This window comes from Heptranchias perlo, chromosome 31 (assembly GCF_035084215.1).
Source record: "Heptranchias perlo isolate sHepPer1 chromosome 31, sHepPer1.hap1, whole genome shotgun sequence".
NCBI classification, from domain to species: domain Eukaryota; kingdom Metazoa; phylum Chordata; class Chondrichthyes; order Hexanchiformes; family Hexanchidae; genus Heptranchias; species Heptranchias perlo.
Window position 1 is genome coordinate 28,482,637 of NC_090355.1, and position 18,971 is coordinate 28,501,607.

Here is an 18,971-nt window from a genome sequence, read left to right on the forward strand (position 1 = left end):
AGGGGGTCTGACCAGGAATGTAGGCAGACTTTAGACTGGACATGGGGAGAAGGATCGGCAAACCCCATAGGCTGGTTCTGGGGTGATGGTTGGCGGTTGGTAGCTCTCAAGGCTGTAGGGTGGAAACAGAAAGAAAAGTGAGGGAATTACACTTCCCTCGTGAGATGCCTGCTCCTACAGTCACATACCTTCTCCCACAGGCGCACACCTTCTCCCTTTGCTGCATGTCTTTTCCTTGTAATGACCGCTCTCCCTGTGAGGCTGTGTACTTGTTCTGCCTACTGCTGGCACATCTAACCCTGACCCATCCATTCCTGCCCTTTATTGCTTTTTCCCTTTCACCCATCTCTTCAATTGTCCCTCCTTTATCTTTCCTGGCTCAGTGCTGGGAAACAGTTGAAGGGGGAGAGGGTCAGCAGGTGGGAGAGAAGAGGGTCAAGGAGAGGCCCAGGAAGGCAGGAAGGGGAGCACCTGCAATGGGGGAAAAAAAGAGGCCAAAACAAAAGGAGAAGCAGATTCCAGAATGGCAGACAAGGGGTTAAACATACTTGAAGTAAAACTTTAAAGTTAACATAAAACTTGCACTTAAACAGCTAAAATAAAACTTAGCTGCAGGGAACATGGTGGTAAATAGAAAGCTTATTTGTATGGCCACCTAAAGGAATGGATCTGGGAGACAGTGCTGGGAGGAGCAGCAATGCCACATGCTGTTGGAAGGACTAAAGTTAAGTATAATGATAAGTATGTGCCTTACAGTTAAAAGTAATACACTGGCATCATGGAAGAGCATGACAAACAAGTCATGACACAGGAGGTAAGTGTGACAAACTGGAAGTGTATGTAGACGCAAAATCTTTCTACCGAAAATCGGGTGGGGCGTATAACGGGCGTCTGATCCAATACTGCCTGTTTTACATCTCCACCAAAGTTGAAAGCTCCGGCAATAGATAATTATTATACATACATATTAGAAAGAACAGCATTCCAGGCAATTAAAGAACAGTATCAATCTTTGGGAAAAGGTCTGATGATGTGCTTAATAGAGAATTAATTCCTTTTCTAGTTGTGACATCATCAGATCTGCCCATTTTAAATGACTGAGTTAAGACTCCCTGCCAGCTGATAATTATCCTAATTATCCTATATTTCATTCGTGTTTACAGTTGATACCAGTAGGTTCCATTTCAGGCTTATAAATCTGACCAACAAACCTGCATCTCTGTTGCTGTCCCTCAGGGTTCTGTCCTTGGCCCATTTTTTGTGTTAAACGTAAACAATCTCCTTTCTATTGCTTCCACAATTGCAGTGTCTGTGTGCACAGGCAGTGCAGTCTTATTCTCCAGACATTAGTTTGTGTTGTGTTCAATGCCCTCTTGAATGAATGTGTCTTGTTTTTTATTTCAGTTGCTGTCTCACCAGTCTAGTATCCATAACCTTGATAAAAAAGCTCCTTTCAACATTCTGACAAAATCAAACTAGTTATAAATTCATTTTTAGTTGATGGTCAGGTAATTTGATTACATATCTTTTTGAAATACCGGAGAGCACATTTAAATGCCTTGGGTTTTCTTGAAAGCAATGAAATGGCTTTAGATGTTTTCAAAATTGGCCTCTTTTAACAATACTTAGATCTGTAGTTCTCTTGTGTTGCCTCATTTGACTACTGTGATATTGCCTGGTCAGTGCTCACCAGATCAGTCAGTTTAGAGCTCTCCGACGACAGCCTCTCCAATGTTAAGTCCTGGCAAGTATGGATTTTTAAAAATTACTATCTGTACTTTTGCACCCAGAAAGCTACTCCTTGATGGAGTCAATGGGCCCGATGTTAGCAGGGCTGCGGGTTCTCGGCGGGGGGGGCTATCGGGCGCATGGGTAACGCGCCCGGTGAAATCAGTCAGCTCCCCGCGCGATCGTAGCATAATTGGATCCACTTACCTGCTCATCCAGGGTTCCCCACTGCTGATCTGCGTGTCGGGCGGGCTGCGCATGCGCAGTAAGATCTGTCAGCTGGAGGAGCTCTATTTAAAGGGACAGTCCTCCACTGACACATGCTGCAACAAACAGAAAAAATCACAGCATGGAGCAGCCCAGGGGGAAGGCTGCTCCCAGTTTAATGATGCCTCACTCCAGGTATCAATACACGGGTGAGGAGGAGGGGGAGGACAGAGATCTTCCCCCCGGCGGGCAGGAGGAAGCGGCCTGCCTCTGCCACCAGGAAGGCCTGGCTCGAGGTGGCAGAGGAGGTCACCAGCACCACCAACATATCGCCCACCTGCATACAGTGCAGGAGGCGCTCCAATGACCTCAGTAGGTCAGCCAAAGTGAGTACACTTACTCTTTCCCCTACACTCCGTCTGCCACATCACCGCCCCCACCCCACATCTCCTTCTGCACTGCCAACACTACTCTGTCACATCACCCCTCATACTGAGCTGTTTCCCCCAAATGTTCATGGGATGAGGTCTCTGTTTCTGAGGCGAGGAGATTAGGGACGGTCGGAACAGGCCCATTCAGCAACCCCCCCCCCCCTCTCCTCGAGCAAACAAATCTACCGATCTCAGATTTTAAAAATGATTAATTGAGTTAGCCTGGACTGCTGCTTTGTTGGGGGAAGAGTTCCGTACTTAGATTTAAGCTGATTGGCGGAAGGATTGGAGGGGACATGAGGAAAAACTTCTTTTACCCAGAGGGTGGTGGGTGTGTGGAATTCGCTGCCCAAATTGGTGGGAGAGGCAGGGACCCTCAACTCTTTTGAAAAAGTACCTGGACCTGCACCTAAAGTGCTGTAAGATGCAGGGCTATGGACCGGGTGCTGGAAGGTGGGATTAGAATGGGCACCTGGTTGTTCTTCGAGCCGGCGCGGACACGATGGGCTGAACGGCCCCCTTCTGTGCTGTATCTTTTCTTTTCTATACCCACTCAAACCTCATCCTCATCGTACCTGCACCTACTCACCTCGCCAGTACTCATCCCGCCACTACCACTCAACCCAATCCTCATACAATCTCATGGCTCTATCTCATACTCACCCTCTCGTGCATCTCTTTCACGGCCAGCCTCACTCAACCTGAGGGCATGCATCACATATGTGCAGTTGGCAGCGTAAGGCAAACGTGTCGTGAGCATGAAGGGAATGCACAAGGGTGTTTGAGGGTTTGTCATGGTTGTTACTTATATTGAATTTCTGACCAACTCACATTATATTGGCACCACGACTGCCATGTCTTCACGAATCTTGTCTGATCTGTGCAATAATGCCCTTTCCTGAGGATCACTGTGAAGACCCACAACTGATGCCACCCATTGTGTCACTGCAGAGTGGGTGTAGGTGTATTTGCAGGGCTCTTTTGTGCAGACGGCTGAGAGACGTTGGTGATGTGTCCGGTTGCACCCTGGAAGGATGTGGAGGAGAGGTTGTTGAAGGCAGTGGTGACTTTGACAGCGACAGGTAAGAAGATGGTGCTTGGGCCAGCCGGGAGCATCTTGGCATGAAGGAGGCTGCAGCTGTCCACGACTACATGTCGAGTGACTCTGAGCCTCCGTGTGCACTGCTGCTCAGAGAGGTCCAGGAAGCTGAGCCTCGGTCTGTGGACCCTGTGGCGAGGGTAATGCCCTCTGCGACGCATCTCTCTCTGCGGTAGCCCTCCCTCCTGCTGTATAGGTGGATGTGTCACAGCGCTCTGTTGTGGAGCTCCACGTGTCAGAGGTGGATGGCGAGGCTGGTGAGGCTGGTGATGCTGTTCGCCCTCCGAGGAGGTCATGACTGCAGCTACGGTGGCCCCCATCCGGAAGTTGTACATCTGAGGGGGTCCACAAGGTAGGTACATGTCTCTGGACCCCGGGGTAAGTGTGCAAGTTGGTGACTTTGATTGTCAGGAGGAGGGTGGTGGAGGCCAAACTTTGTCCCAAGTGACAGAGTGGCCTCCTGCAATGAGTGAGGGTCTCCCCACCTCCCCACCTGTCAAATGGACCTTTGCAGCTGCCACAGGCTGACAGCTGCAACAGGTCCATTTGAACTGGGAGTGTTTCCCCCAGTGTGGGAAACAGTCCCAGGTTGCTCTAAAATCCCACCCCTCCTCACATAATCCCTTAATCAGGTCAGTTAATGACCTGAACAAGCCAAATAAATAGCTTCAAGTGGAACCCCGCTGGCTTTAATTGCCTGTGGGATTCCCACCAGCGGGGGCTGCGCGCGCACGCCGGCGCGTCAGCGGGGAACCCGGAAGTGCACGGGTTCGAGGCGGGCTCCGGTCCCGCTCCGGGATTTCCCGATTTTCGGGGCCCCCCCCCGCCAGGAACGCACCCACTGGCGGGTGCTAAAATGCTGCCCAATGTGTCAGCAGACTGGATGCTTTCCTGCTGCAAACCAGACATGGCAAGTGTTCTTCAGACTCCCCTATAAGGTAAAATTGAGGACTTCTCCCCATTGGTGGGGGAGTGAAAAGGCATTTTTATATTGAACGTGTGTCATTGACCGCAGGTTTGCAATATTCCTGCTGCCTACAGCACACTATGATATAAAGGAGGCAATCTCCGTGCCTCCTGCGACCCAACTTTTCGTGGATTCAAGAACAGAACTTGAAGTGAGTAAAATATGAGCTTCTTCCTATTGGCCATCTAACAGAGACTGATGGCACCAAAGTACAGTGAAATGGGAAAGTAGCGGTCGGAAAGATTGCAGGTCTCTCACACATTGCTACTCTCCCCACTCTTGGCCCCAACATAAAGCACTAAAAGAATGACTTGCTGTAGCTGTATCAGGTGGAACTTCAGAGAAGTAGACACTGTACCTTTTTATAACGAGTTAAACCAGCTTGCACTAGCAGAAGAGACTGGCTTCATTTTATAGCTTAATTATCTAATGCTTTCACAACCTCGCAATTTTTTGTGATTGACCATTATTATCCATCTTTTCATACCCACAGCCATATTTAACTTTAGGCTTAATTGCTGCCTTATCAAATGCAGAATAATTCATCTCTCATGCTGCCAAACTGGCATTCCTTAGCCACTGGACCAAGCCATCCATACTTTCAAGTATTTTAATTGTTCAGTTCAGGGAATGCATTTCTAACGACCGATTTGTGGCTTGTATTGGGATTTGAAGACTTGCTCTGTTGGTTTTCTCTTTTTGTTTCTTGTTTATAATGTCATTGGACAGTGACTGCTCTTCATGGTATGGATCAAGTTCATCCAGCTTTGCTGAAAAATATAAAGATGTTTTTAAAAGTTTTTCCTCACCCTCCTCTCCTGAAGGCAGTGCCTCTTGCTTGGTATTGTTCCATGAGCACTGGCTGCCCTCCGGTAACTAGCATAGGTGGTCATTATGAATGTATGATCCAAGATTAGTGTTGCAGGCTGCTTGGTCATGGGAGCATCACAACTGAGCTAATCCCATTCTCATCTGGCATCCAACACACTCTCTCACATTCCAGCAGGAGTCCCTCAATGCAATCAGGAATGCAAACCCTGCCCGGTTATCTTTTGCTCGCCCTAGCGAAAGTTAATTGAGGCCAATTGCACCTTCCCTCCTGCCCCACAGCTGAGATCAACCAACTCAGTGTGGACTGTAGTTCGAGCCTGGAACCATCCTGGTTTGTATGACTAATTTTTACACTGGGCAATCCAATAGCTAATTCGGGGAGTGCATAAATATTTTAAATAAACATGGCAACATTCTAGGTGAGATCAGATGCCTGAGGGGCCTTCTCAACTTGTAGTATTCTGTGTGTATTTAAATGGTGGACAAGTTATTTTCATGATGAAGGAGTTTGTATGTAATGTCATCTACAACAGCACTAAATGGTGTAGAACAATTTGTATGATGAACTTGCCAATTTGGGCGGTATGTCTGCTGTGTGATTTGAGAGGAACAACTATTTAATTGTACATCAGTTTTAGCATTGGGCCAACCAGTTATCAAAATGGAGATTGTACATAGTTTTCCTTTTTTAAATTGAATTTTCAAGGAAGTACATTATCATTTTATGAAGCTATTTTACACACACAATTCTACTTTAAATAAAAGTTTAATTCCAGATTTAAAGTGTGTAGTGTTAATTTATATGCTTACTGGTGAAATAACCTGCTTTAATATTTTGTCTGACAGGTACAAAGGTTTCATTAAAGACTGCCCCACTGGACAGCTTGATGCAGCAGGCTTCCAGAAAATCTACAAACAATTCTTTCCCTGTGGAGACCCGACGAAATTTGCTACATTTGTCTTCAATGTCTTTGATGAAAATAAAGTGAGTGACTTGTTCTTCAAATTCTTCCACTGGACAAAATGAATTTTGCCTCAATTGGAGGTTCACAAAAAAATCACAAGAGATGCAGATTGGATTTTTAACAATGTGCACCAGTTCAAGCTCTGTTGGAACGTATGTTCTCAAAATTAACAAACTACATGCAAGATCCGAGATTAGTAGGAGGTGTTTTTTCTGCACACAGGGTAGTGAATTATATGGACTAGACTGTCAATTAAAACAGTTAATACATCAGTTAACACGTTTAGAGGTGAACTAGATGAATATCTGGTTAGAAATGAAACCTGGTGTTATAAGGAGAAATGCAGATAGTGATTGAATGCTGTTTGGAACGTGGAAATGTGATTCAGGTAAGGCAACCAGTCAAGGATGAATAATGCAGGGTGAGGTTAGTCAACTTAGTGTTTCGCTTGAATCAGCTTTGGGTGCAGCTACATATAATAGATTAGTTTTAAAATCCGTGGTGTCTCACAAATAACACAAACGCAGATCTATTTGTGAGTTACTTTTTTGAGGACAGGTCTCCCTTTTCAATAAAATTAAGCTTTTTTTGTTCCCACACCATCTGTAGCCAAGAGGACGGGTGTATACACCTTCTCCCAGGTCTCTGCCAATACTGCTCTAGTAACTGCTGTGAAGAGATGCAAGAGAGCAGCCGGGGATGACTTTGTTTTCAATTTTCCCTCCATTGGCCTTGGCCTCAGCTCGAGATTCCCTCAGAAACACAATGCTGAGATCTATCATTCTGTGGCACAGCTCCAAAGTAGCCCTCTGCTCAACTCCCCGAAGACTCTGGGACCTCATTCCTTTATGTAAATTCTTGAAAAAACTGCTAACTTTAATTTATATAGCACCTTTCACATCATCAGTGCATCCCAAAGCACTTTATAGCCAATAAATTATGTTTTGAAGTGTCGCCACTTGATTTGTAGGAAAACACGGCAGCCAATTTGCACACAATAAGGTCCCACAAACAGTAATGAGATAAATTACCAGTTAATCTATTTTGGTTGTATCGGTTGAGGGAGAACTGTTGACCAAGACACTGGGAGAACTCCCCTGCTCTTCTTCAAATAGTGCTATGGGATCTTTTGCATCCATCTGAAAGAGATGATGGGACTTCAGTTTAACTTCTCATCCAAAAGACGGCACCTTCAACAATGCAACACTCCTTCAGTACTGCACAGAAGTGTCAGCCTAGATTATGTGCTCAAGTTCTGGAGTAGGATCTGAACCCATAACCTTCTGACTCAGAGGCAAAAGCATTTCTACTGAGCCAAAGCTGAAAATTAAAGTAATTTACATGTGAATTGATGAAGATGCCTTTTTGAATGAATTTTCAGGATGGAAAAATTGAATTCTCTGAGTTTATCCAAGCACTGTCAGTAACTTCAAGGGGGACTCTGGATGAGAAACTGCGATGTAAGTAACTCACTTGACTCGAGTCTTGTATCCATTTTGTTCAGTCTCCAATTTTGTCATACTTCATCTCTACCTTCAACTCTCAGTGCCCATTGTGTACGCATGACTTAGCAAATGTGTAGTTTTTCGTGTTTTTTTTTAAATTTCAGTGCTACGGTTTGGGAATAATCTTTCACTTTTTGCATCTACTGTCAGTGTCATTTCTTTTTTATTCATTCTCAGGATGTGGGCATCGCTGGCAAGGTTGACATTTATTGCCCACCCTAGTTGCCCTGAGAGCAGTTTGATACAATTGAGTGGTTTGCTTAGCCATTTGCAAGGGCAGTTATGAGTCAATCATGTTGGTTTTGGTCTGGAGTCACATATAGGCCAGACAGGGTAAAGACGGCAGGTTTCTATCCCTAAAGGACATTAGTGAGCCAGTTTGGTTTTTACGACAATCCAAAAGCTTCATGGTCACTTTTATTGTTACCAGCTTTTTGTTTCCAGATTTTTTAAAACTATATTCAAATTCTCAAATTGCCAAGGTGGGATTTGTGCTCACATCCTCTGGTTTATTGTACACAGATAATCGCAGGCCAGCTACATGCTAATGGCAGACCTATAACCGTCGATACTTCATTCTGTGACTTAAAATGCTCTCCTAAATTTGTAAGCAAAAAAATCTATAAGCCTGCTGCTGAGTGTCTTTTCACAGTTTAAGCAGACACCGTATAACCATTTCACATTCTCGCCATTATGTGTTACTAAAATCCTAATGATAACGTTAAGTGTTATTCTTCCTCATCTACATGTGTTCTTATATAATTGTCCCTCACGGGGGTAGTGGAAGTAGAGCAATTGTCAGCTTTGGTTAGATTGTAGTTGAAATATTAACATAAGCATAATTATAAAAGCCTACGGTTTTACTACAGTCTGCCTGAAGCATTAATTTTGAACATGCATTAATGTTTGACATGTTGTTTCAGGGGCTTTTAAACTGTATGACCTAGATAACGATGGCTTCATCACCAGGAGCGAGATGCTGAATATTGTCGATGCTATTTATCAGATGGTGGTGAGTGAATTATAGAGACCAACTTAAATTGTACTTTTTTCTTCCAATTTCTTAATCAGACCACATTTTCTAATTTTTTAAAAAGCCTGCGTCTGCTCCTTGATATTGGAGGAACTGTGCATCTTTTAAAATGTTTTTTAAAAAATTATTTCAAAACCAGGCATAAATAAAAGATATTCCATTATGTCTGAAACTGGGAAATTTACACAGTTTTATTTTTTTTAAATTACTGGCAGTTTTCTTCTAAATAAGGATTAAAAGGTTTTTTTTAAACTTCAGTGGGGTACTTGCATTTACTCTTGGGAATCTACTTTAGTAAGTCTAAAATGCTAAATGTAAGTGCTAGGCTGTGAGTTTTGCAGGTAGAAACAAGATATGGTTCTGTAGGTTGGTTCCAGCCACTCGACTCAGAATCGGGAATTGTTTCTATGAATTGTATTATGGTTAATTTGAAACTCCAATTTGTGTTCATGGCATGCTCTTATCAAAATAATGTGTCCCCATTGTTGAGGTGTAACTTTGTATTTTAAAACAAAAACAGTTCATGACGTACGGAACTTTGCATGGTTATATTTTAAGTAATTCACTGACCGGCTAGTTGATCAATCCATGTATTCTGAGGGGCAGAAAGTAAGAAGAGATAGATTACAGATTGCAAGGGATGCAGCCCACATACAGGAACTAGAGTCACATTTTTGAAAGAGAAAATAAGTAACCAGAAACCTTAACTGGTAAGTGGAACCCAGTTGTTGGATTTTTTTTGGAGGGATTGAGGGGGGAGGAGGAATTATAAGTGGAGTTTTATTTTGTAACATTAAGTAAAAATGCATTTATTGTTACCGCTTGTTCCCAGTGAAAGCATGTGTAGCTTCTTTTGTTTGTGGTGTATGGACAGTGTTTCCATTCAAAAAATCAAGAAACCCTTGGTTTTCTTCATCATTCCAAATTCTCCACACACACGATAGGAGCATACGACTGTTCCGCATGTGATATCATTTGGGTTCTGACTGAGGGAGGGGCGGGACTTTAACACTTATAGAGATATCAGTAATTATTGTGACTGAAGTAAAATAAGCTTGGATATCCATGTCTATTACTACTGTAAATGTGATGAGCTCCTACCATAAAACGTAATTATCCAATTGCTATTATTGCTCAGACTATTCCTATGTATGTAAAAGGTTCTTTTTTAACCTGAATAGTAGGCGTCAACATGAGAAATTATTCCAAACCCTAGTAATATTAGAATATAAAGTTCATGGTAACTAAAGAATCAGAATAGGTTTTGGTAGAGAATTCGGTCTGCAGCTCCTATTGGGTTAAAGAAGGTTGTCTTTAAATTTCGATCAGTAAGATATATGGTAATTCCAACAGCAGGTGTTGAAAGATAAGAGAAGGAGAATGGTAGTTACAAGAACTGATCGAATGAAGAGTGGAGTTTGATACTGAGAAATGGCTAAAAGTTTCCTGTTAATAATAGTTGTAATAAAATTAATGGAAGCTAAAATAGAGGAAATTCCTGCCAGGTAAATTGGCAAATACACCAGAGTGGGCAAAATTCCCTCCCAAGAGGGGGATAAACAATTTGACCAATTCCTGCTCCAGCTGAAGCCAGAAAAACGAGGGAGGGAAAAATCAAAAGCTTATATTCATGGAAAGGTGAAATGGCCCCTAATTTGTTCTCTGGACAATGGAAACAATGTAAAACACAACCATCCTTTTTTTTTTATTCGTTCACGGGATGTGGGCGTCGCTGGCAAGGCCGGCATTTATTGCCCATCCCTAGCGAGATTTTTACAACTGAGTGGCTTGCTAGGCCATTTCAGAGGGCAATTAAGAATCAACCACATTGCTGTGGGTCTGGAGTCACATATAGGCCAGACCGGGTAAGGACGGCAGGTTTCCTTCCCTAAAGGACATTAGTGAACCAGATGGGTTTTTACGACAATCCGGTAGTTTCATGGCTATCATTACTGATACTAGTATTTTAATTCCAGATTTTTATTTAATTAATTGAATTTAAATTCGCCAGCCGCCGTGGTGGGATTTGAACTCGTGACTCTGGATTTTAGTCCAGGCCTCTAGATTACTAGCCCAGTAACATAACCACTACACTACCGTACCCTGAATCCTTTTGGGTGTCTTTTGGTTAGAAGAAGATGGCCAGATTCCTGAGTCTGATTGTCTTTCCATTTCCCTCATTCTGGGATTTTTTCTTTCCCTTCTGATGCAATCTCAGTCCTGAGTCTCAGCTCTCATTCTGTTTTACCAGTGTTGATTTGTAATTATTCTGCCCCTTCCTTAACCCAACCTCCAAATATAAATCTCCACTGTTAACAGTCATATAAATTAACATTTCAGAATTCTGTGACTACATGTACTGATTTAATTTAAAGATGAAGAACTGACCAAACTCATTAACAACATTGATGGGCATGTTGGTGTGACAGACAGCCTGGGAGATTCTAGCTCCTGGTCCACTTAGAAGAGTTGCGTACATGTCGATTGTGCTTGTATCAGTTTATAGTTGTCTTTTTCTTAAAATCCTTGGCATTTTTAGTTTTTAACATATTAATCTTTGGGTCCTTAGGGAAATACAGTGGAACTCCCTGAAGAGGAGAACACGCCAGAGAAACGGGTGGATCGGATTTTTGCCATGATGGACAAGGTAATGAATTTTATTTTGTTTTAAATTTGAAATCATTAAGAACTTAATTAAAAAGATGGTACTGTTGGGAGGGGGACAGAGAAGGTAATTTTCAACTTCACAGCCTGGGCGATAACCTGGTAGAGTGGAACGACTGTCCGTTTGGAGAACCCGCCCGATTGTCATTGCATTGACGGGAACGAAAATTGGGTGGGTGCCATGGCGGGTGATCTGCTTCGCCAAGTTACTGCCCAGATGGCAAGGTTGAAAATTACACCTAGAGTGTCTTTGTCATTTCAAACTTAGTCTTGTACTTCCAGTTATCAGTTGGTTTCTTGGAGCTTGACGCTGTGCATGCATTTATGGCGGTTCACTAATTCTGGTTACCTGTGTTACAGAATGCTGATGGGAAGTTAACCCTGCAGGAGTTTCAAGAGGGATCGAAAGCAGATCCATCCATTGTCCAAGCACTTTCTCTATATGATGGTCTAGTATAGTCCCTACCACCTCCCTTGTGCCATGGTGAGTAATGATAGTGACAGCCTTTTTAACAGTTCTTCAAATTACAGGTACTCATGTTTTCTACCATAAAATGCTATAAAACAATTTTCTGTATATTTTAAACACTATAAAGTTTGACCTAGAAACCACTTTGATATTATTTTAGGATTCTCCCCTTGATAAATCCCATTTTAATGGGAGATGTGATGTTGATTAATGAGTCCCGATTCATTACAGAGGGGGCCATCTGCTTTGGACATTTTGTAGCAGTCAAATCAGATGCTTTGATTAAAATTGTTGAACTTCCTTCTAAGTATGTTGCTGAGCTTTAAAGTATAAATTAATGTACTGTAAGTCAAAAATCAAAAGCACACACTGAACTTTCTAGTACACAATAAATATTTCTGATACACACTTCTGACTATCTCTTCACCGTTAACCATTAAAGGAAGAGCATGATTCCAATTAGGAACATAGGAACAGGAGTAGGCCATTCAGCCCCTCAAAACTGTTCTGCCATTCAGTGAGATCATGGCTGATCTGTATCCTAACTCCATCCACCCGCCTTGGCTCCATATCCCTTAATACCCTTGGCTAGCAAAAATCTATCAATCCCAAAATTAAAATTATTAATTGAGCTAGCATCTGCTGCTTTTTGTGTGAGAGAGTTCCACATTTCTACCACCCTTTGCGTGAAGAAGTGTTTCCTAACTTGTTTCCTGAATGGCCTGGCACTGATTTTAAGTTTATGTCTCCTTCTCCTAGTCTCCCCCACCAGCAGAAAAAAAATTCTCTCCTCCTATCCTATCAATTCCTTTCAAAATCCTAAAAACCTCCATCAAATCACCCCTTAACCTTCTATATTCCAGGGAATACAAGCCTAGTTTGTGTAATCCTTGTAATCTAATCCTTGGAGCCCTGGTAGCAATCTGGTGAATCTGCGCTGCACTCCTTCCAAGGCCAATATATCCTTTCTAAGGTGCAGTGCCCAGAACCGTACACAGTGCCCCAGATGTGGTCCAACCAGGACTTTGTACAGCTGTAGCAAAACTTCCTCCCCTTTATATTCTAGCCCTCTAGATATAAAGGTTAATATTCCATTAGCCTTTTGGTTATTTTTTGTACCTGACTATTACATTTTAGTGATCTGTGAACATGGACCCCTAAATCTCTTTAGACCTCCACTGTTCCTAGCATTCTACCATTTAAAATAAATACTCGGATCTATCCTTTTTTGGTCCAAAATGGATGACCTCACACTTGCCTGCATTGAAATTCATCTGCCACAGTTTTGCCCACTCACTTAATCTATCAATGTCTCTTTGTAATTTCATGCTCCCGCCTACACTACTTACTATGCCACATCGGCAAACTTGGATATATGGCTCTCCATTGTGTTGCCTAAGTCATTAATAAATATAGTGAATAGTTGAGGCCCCAGCACAGATCATTGTGGGGTACCCACTAGTCACTCCCTTCGAATTCGAATACATACCCATTATCCCTACTGTCTTCTACCGCCTAACCAATCGCCTAACCAGATCAATAATTTGCATTCAATTCCATGAGTCATTTTTGCTAACAGTCTCTTGTGTGGAACCTTATCGAATGCCATCTGGCAGTCCATATAAACTATATCCATAGACATTCCCTGCCTACTACTTTAGTCACTGCCTCAAAAAATTCTATTAGGTTCATTAGACATGACCTACTCTTTCCAAATCCATGTTGGCTCTCTCTAATCATCTCAAATTTCTCTAAGTGCTTAGCCACTGTTTCCTTAATTATGGATTCCAATAACTTCTCCACAATAGATGTTAGACTAACAGGTCTATAATTTCCTGGTTTCTCTCTCTCGTCTTTCTTAAATAATGGAGTTACATTTGCAAATTTTCCAATCTAAAGGAATAAATCCTGAATTGAGAGAGCTTTGGAAGATTATGGCTGAAGCATCTGCAATTTCCTCATCTACTTCCTTTAAAACCCTGTGGAAATCATCAAATCCTGGGGATTTGTCAGTCTTTAGCGTCATTATCTTTTCAAATGCTGTTTTTTTGCTTACATTAACTTTAGTGAGTTCCAGTCCTTGATTCATTGTTAGTTTCCCTGGAATGTCATGTATATTTTCCTCTTCCTCTGCTGTGAAGACTGACACACAGTAATTATTCAACAAGTCTGCCATTTCCTTATTTTCATTTGCAATATTTCCTGCATCTGTTTTTAAAGGGCCCCCATTACCCTTGACTACCCTTTTTCTTCTAATGTAACTGTAAAAACTATTTGTGTTAATCTTGATACCCCTTGCACGTTTCTTTTTGTATTCTCTTTTTGCAGCTCTTGCTATCTTTTTTGTCTTCCTTTGCTGTTCTTTATATCTCTCCCAGTCCTTTGGATCTGCACTATTCTTTGCACTTTTGTATGCTCTTTCCTTTAGTTTTACGTTACCCCTCATCTCTTTTGTCAACCATGGCTGTTTCATTTGTTACGTAGAGCTCTTGCCCCTTAGTGGTATATTCTGGTCCTGTATTAAGTAGAATTCTTTTTTGAACACCTCCCACTGTTCATCTGTAGTTTTACCTGATAACAGTTTTGACCAGTTTGCTGTCGTCAGTCTCTGTCTCATCCTGTTAAAGTTAACCATACCAAAATCTAGAATCTTAGTAACTGTGTTAAGTTTCTCCTTTTCAAACCTAATGTTGAATTCTATCATATTATGATTACTGTTAGATAAATGTTCTCTTACTGTTAGATTATTAACTAAGTCTGACTCATTGCACATTCCTAAATCTAGTATGACCTGCCCTCTTGTTGGTTCTAGAACATATTGCTCCAGAAAACTATCTTGAATGCACTCAAGAAATTCACTACCTTTCTGACTTGAGCTACTCTGCTGTTCCCAATCTATATGAAAATTAAAGTCTCCCATTAAAACAACTCTGCTTTTGCTGCAAGCCTCTCTAAACTCTGAATTGATACATTCTACCACTTCAGGAGGCCTGTAGACAACTCCCTCAGTTTTAAGTCCTCTCTTATTCCTCAATTCTAACCATAAAATATCTGCTGATTGCTTTCCCTTACCTAGATCCTCTTTTGCTAATATTGTAATAGTATCTTTAATCAATAAGGCTACCTCACCTCCTCTTCCAGTTTCCCTATCCTTTCTAAAGACCTTATAACTTGGAATATTTAACTCCCATCTTGCAGCCATATCTCAGTAAAAGGCACCATGTCATACTCTCTAAGCTGCATTTGAGCCTCTCATTCACTCAATTTATTTCTTATACTCCGTGCGTTAGTATATAAAACTCTAATTTAGGCAAGAGACCCTAACCTTTCCTTCTCCCTGATGCTGTCTTTCTCACACCATTTAATTTAACACGTTTCATATTTGTTACACCTGTTGTAACTACTTCAGTTATTTAATATTCCCTTCACCTGGAGTCTTTATATCCCTGTTTGTGAACTGAACTCTGTTCTTATCCCTTTCTTAAATCTTTAAACTATAATTTTTACTATTGTTTCTAACTGAGCATTCCCCCCCCCCCATTTATTAGTTTAAAGTCCTTTTTACCACCCTACTTATCCTTTCCGCTGGGACCTTGGCCCCAGTCCGATTGTTGGCTGTCGGTTATTTTGGTGGGCGACTAAAATTTGTTTTTTGTCAAACAAATAATATAGTTGGAAATCTCTGATCCTTGCATAGAAAATTTATGTTTGCAGCCCAGATTCAGATATTTAAAGCAGATAACTTAGACTGTGAGTGTTGGTAGGCTATTCAGCTGTGCTTGGATGAGGGTCTGAGGGATTATACTTCAGTCCAATCCTGTCCTCCTCAGATGTCCACACATGCATACTTTCCAGCAGGGGTCACTGGATAACAGTCAGAAGCAGATATCCTGACCGATATTTTTTTCCCCTCTTCACCTGTCACCTTGGATCAGATCAATTAACTGAGTACAGACTAGAAATTGAACCTGGGACCAGTAGACCATCAGGCAGTATAAGAACTGAAAAGAGAATATAAACTGGCCCCAATTATTCTGTAGATAACCACTCGAGGAACTGGCAGTTGTGGTTGTATCCACTGACCACTTATTCACTTCCTTTCCAGATGCTCAAGGATGAACTATTTTGGTGCCATTTGAACAGTTCTGTGCAGAAGCTCGATGGTCCAGCAGTCACTCACCTTCACCCAGATGTGAACAGGAGTGCACGGGTGTGTGCAAGCTGAGCTCTTTTGCTTGTCTCCATTTGCCAATCTCAGCTTAAGAACCCGAAATGTTTTTTTAGACTTGAGAACTCTGCGGTAGACAAATGCCTCAGCTTTTTTTTGGAAGGACTTGATCGAAAGGAGCATTGATATTTGCCTTTTTGTACAATTTTAGACTTAATTGAATTGCTCTAGCTGTGAATTATTTTTGTTTGGCTGCCCTAGCCGCCTCAATTAATGTTTTAAATGAACAAACAAAAAGAATTGCTGGTCTTGTATTGTCTGAAAATGTTAGCAGCAAAGTACTGCAAAGTGAGGATTTGTGCGTGTTTCGTGCTTTAAGTGAAAAGTGTTTTATCATGTATATTCTTTATTTATTTACTCTTGAAATTGCATTGTATTCTTGTTGTCGTCTTTTATTTTGAGGCAAAGAGGAGGTTAGTTTTCAAAACCATACCTGTACTTTTCAGCCATGAAGTCAGACTTGCAATGTCCTAGCATTGCAAATGGTTTCCAAATTGCAATAGTTTCTTGATTTGATGCCCTCTCAGACTGTTTAACATAAGATAATGCACAGACTGGAAAGCATTACAGGGCAATAATTCAACAAAAGATTCTGATGCGTTCATAAAGCCAAGATTAAAGCTGAAGCTGTTTGTTGTTGGATCTTGTGCCCTTGCAATATACTCTTGCCTGTTGCTTTATCTAATATATACAGTTGGAGTTTTTATCAGTTGTAATATAATTTTATTTTTCTTTGGGTGGTTGGCAGAGGAATGGCCTGAAATGGGCTGACTATGGTTAATAGTGATGGCACACAACATGATCATGGAGGCGGTGAACGGAAGGATATTGTGGCATGATTTGAACTGCATAGATATTGAGGTTTTATTTCACCATGGTCCAGAAATAATTTTGGTCCAGTATGTGAATGAGTGGCACTGTACATGTACAGAGCGCTACCCATACAAGCCGGGACCCGTTGGTCACACCCATGGCTAACTCACCTCTTGGCCATCCATTATTATTGCACATTGCACATAAGATGCTCTTTCGTACATTTTAAAATAACAAAAACCTTTTTTTTCGAGTTTGTGAAGTGATGAATGTCTCGTTAGAATCAATGGGTCGGACAGTAAGGAATTCCTATGTCCTGACACAAGAATGTGCAGTTTACAAGAATCTAATCTTCAAAAAAAATGAGAAAAGAGAGTAATTACTTATGATTTGTATTGTAGTTTAAAAGTCCTGAGTTGGATATAATTGAGCTGAATTGAATATTCACAGAGCACTGTCAATATCGAGTTACTCGAATCTCTTCAAAGCTCTGCGCTTTTCTACAATTTGGATTGGTGCATTTAATGTCACCCCTCTAAGGAACATCAATTTTTTTGGAGTTTTTTTCACCCTTTGATTTGTTTTTTATTTTTTTGTGTTCTTGAATTAAAAAATAGAAATGAAATGATAACTGCAGATGAAGAGATATATTTTGTGGTTTACAATGCAGAGTGTTACTTATTGTATCTCTGATATTTTTAAATTGCTTTGCCTAATGTTGCATTATTTGATTATATGCTGGCGTGCATAATGCTCACTCAACATATGAATGTAAATTCCAGCAGTCTGGATAAGTCCAGTTCCAAACTGTGATTTATGGCTCTTCCTGCATGTCGCTCACTATTGCTTTTGGCAGGCTCAGAGGAAGCACTTCAGAAGTGGTATAGCCTTGTCACAGATTCTTGCTGAACTGTCTCTTCTCTTTCCTCCTCCTTCTCCCACCCCAGCCACCAGCAGATTTTTTCCCCAGACCTTATATTTAGCCTCATCTTAATGTTTTTTTTTAATCATCACTCTGTTTTATCCTTTCACCTGCTTCTGTTCTTTGTCCATGGAGTCTTTCATTCTTTGGTAAATTTTTTGGTTTTATTTCAATTTAGTTTTTTTCTAGAAATTTCACTTTTAAGTTTAGCTTGTGTTACTCCCATTTCCTGTGACATACCTTTCTCTTTTCTGTCTGAATCTGCTTCATAACTTTTTGCTTTATCTCGTTATTTGAAACTGCCGTGCATGTTTAACAAGCAGTGCATGTGTAGAAAATATTTTTTTGTAGTACAGAGCAACTCATGCAAAGTAAATAGGACATGCCAGTTTCAGGCAAAAATGATAATGCTATAGCTGTATCTGCCCTTGTGGTCCTATACGCTTAACTTCCAGAGTTTGCATGGATGTGGTTTAATCTCTTGGAAGCATACTTCAAACAGCAGGAAATCTGGGAGCATTGTACAGTGACTTCACCCCAAAAAAACACTCTTACCAATGCTGGCAAGCAGTTATTTTTGTGCTCTATATATTTTGTAACAGGTATGCACCAGAGAAATTTAGTAATGGGGAAGTCCCACTGTCCTACTATGGATAGTGCATTCACCTGATGATGTTAACATTTGGAAGCTGCATTATTGATGTCTGAATGTAGTGACTGGTTTCACTATGGCCAGTCACATCTTCGTGACACTAACACAGCTGATAACCTTCTAACCTGCTTCAGTTATGTCATTAAGAAAGAAAAGCAAAGGGATGGGGTAGGGTTGCCAACCCTCCAGGATTGTTCTGGATTCTCCAGGAGTAAAAGATTAATCTCCTGAATACTGCTGCAAGCAACCTGGGAGAAAAATCATAGGGGCATTAAAACAAATGTGTTCTTTGTTCATTTTCTTTGAACTCTTTCATTTATTAGTTATAAAAATATTGGAAATAGGAAAAAAGGCTGTTCAACTTGGTGGAGCGGTTGGAGGTGGGAGGTCATGTGATGAAAACTCCAGGAATACGTTCAGCCAGAGTTGACAACCCTAGGATAGGGAGAGGGTTTGA

The 18,971-nt window shown here is 41.4% G+C and overlaps 1 protein-coding gene and 1 pseudogene across 1 annotated transcript in view; one reads left to right on the forward strand and one right to left on the reverse strand.

The window, feature by feature from the left end:
* The window catches only part of LOC137300634 (neuronal calcium sensor 1), a 119,388-nt gene extending 101,817 nt beyond the window's left edge, over positions 1-17,571 (forward strand). The window contains exons 3-8 of the mRNA XM_067969839.1: positions 6,110-6,248; positions 7,610-7,688; positions 8,657-8,745; positions 11,336-11,413; positions 11,791-11,914; positions 16,005-17,571. Coding sequence (XP_067825940.1) covers positions 6,110-6,248; positions 7,610-7,688; positions 8,657-8,745; positions 11,336-11,413; positions 11,791-11,889 — 484 coding nt within the window. The 3' untranslated portion in view covers positions 11,890-11,914; positions 16,005-17,571. The remainder of the gene's footprint in view (positions 1-6,109; positions 6,249-7,609; positions 7,689-8,656; positions 8,746-11,335; positions 11,414-11,790; positions 11,915-16,004) is intronic.
* Positions 9,738-11,245, reverse strand: LOC137300315 (cytochrome c oxidase subunit 1-like; annotated as a pseudogene).
* Positions 17,572-18,971: the final 1,400 nt, after the last annotated feature.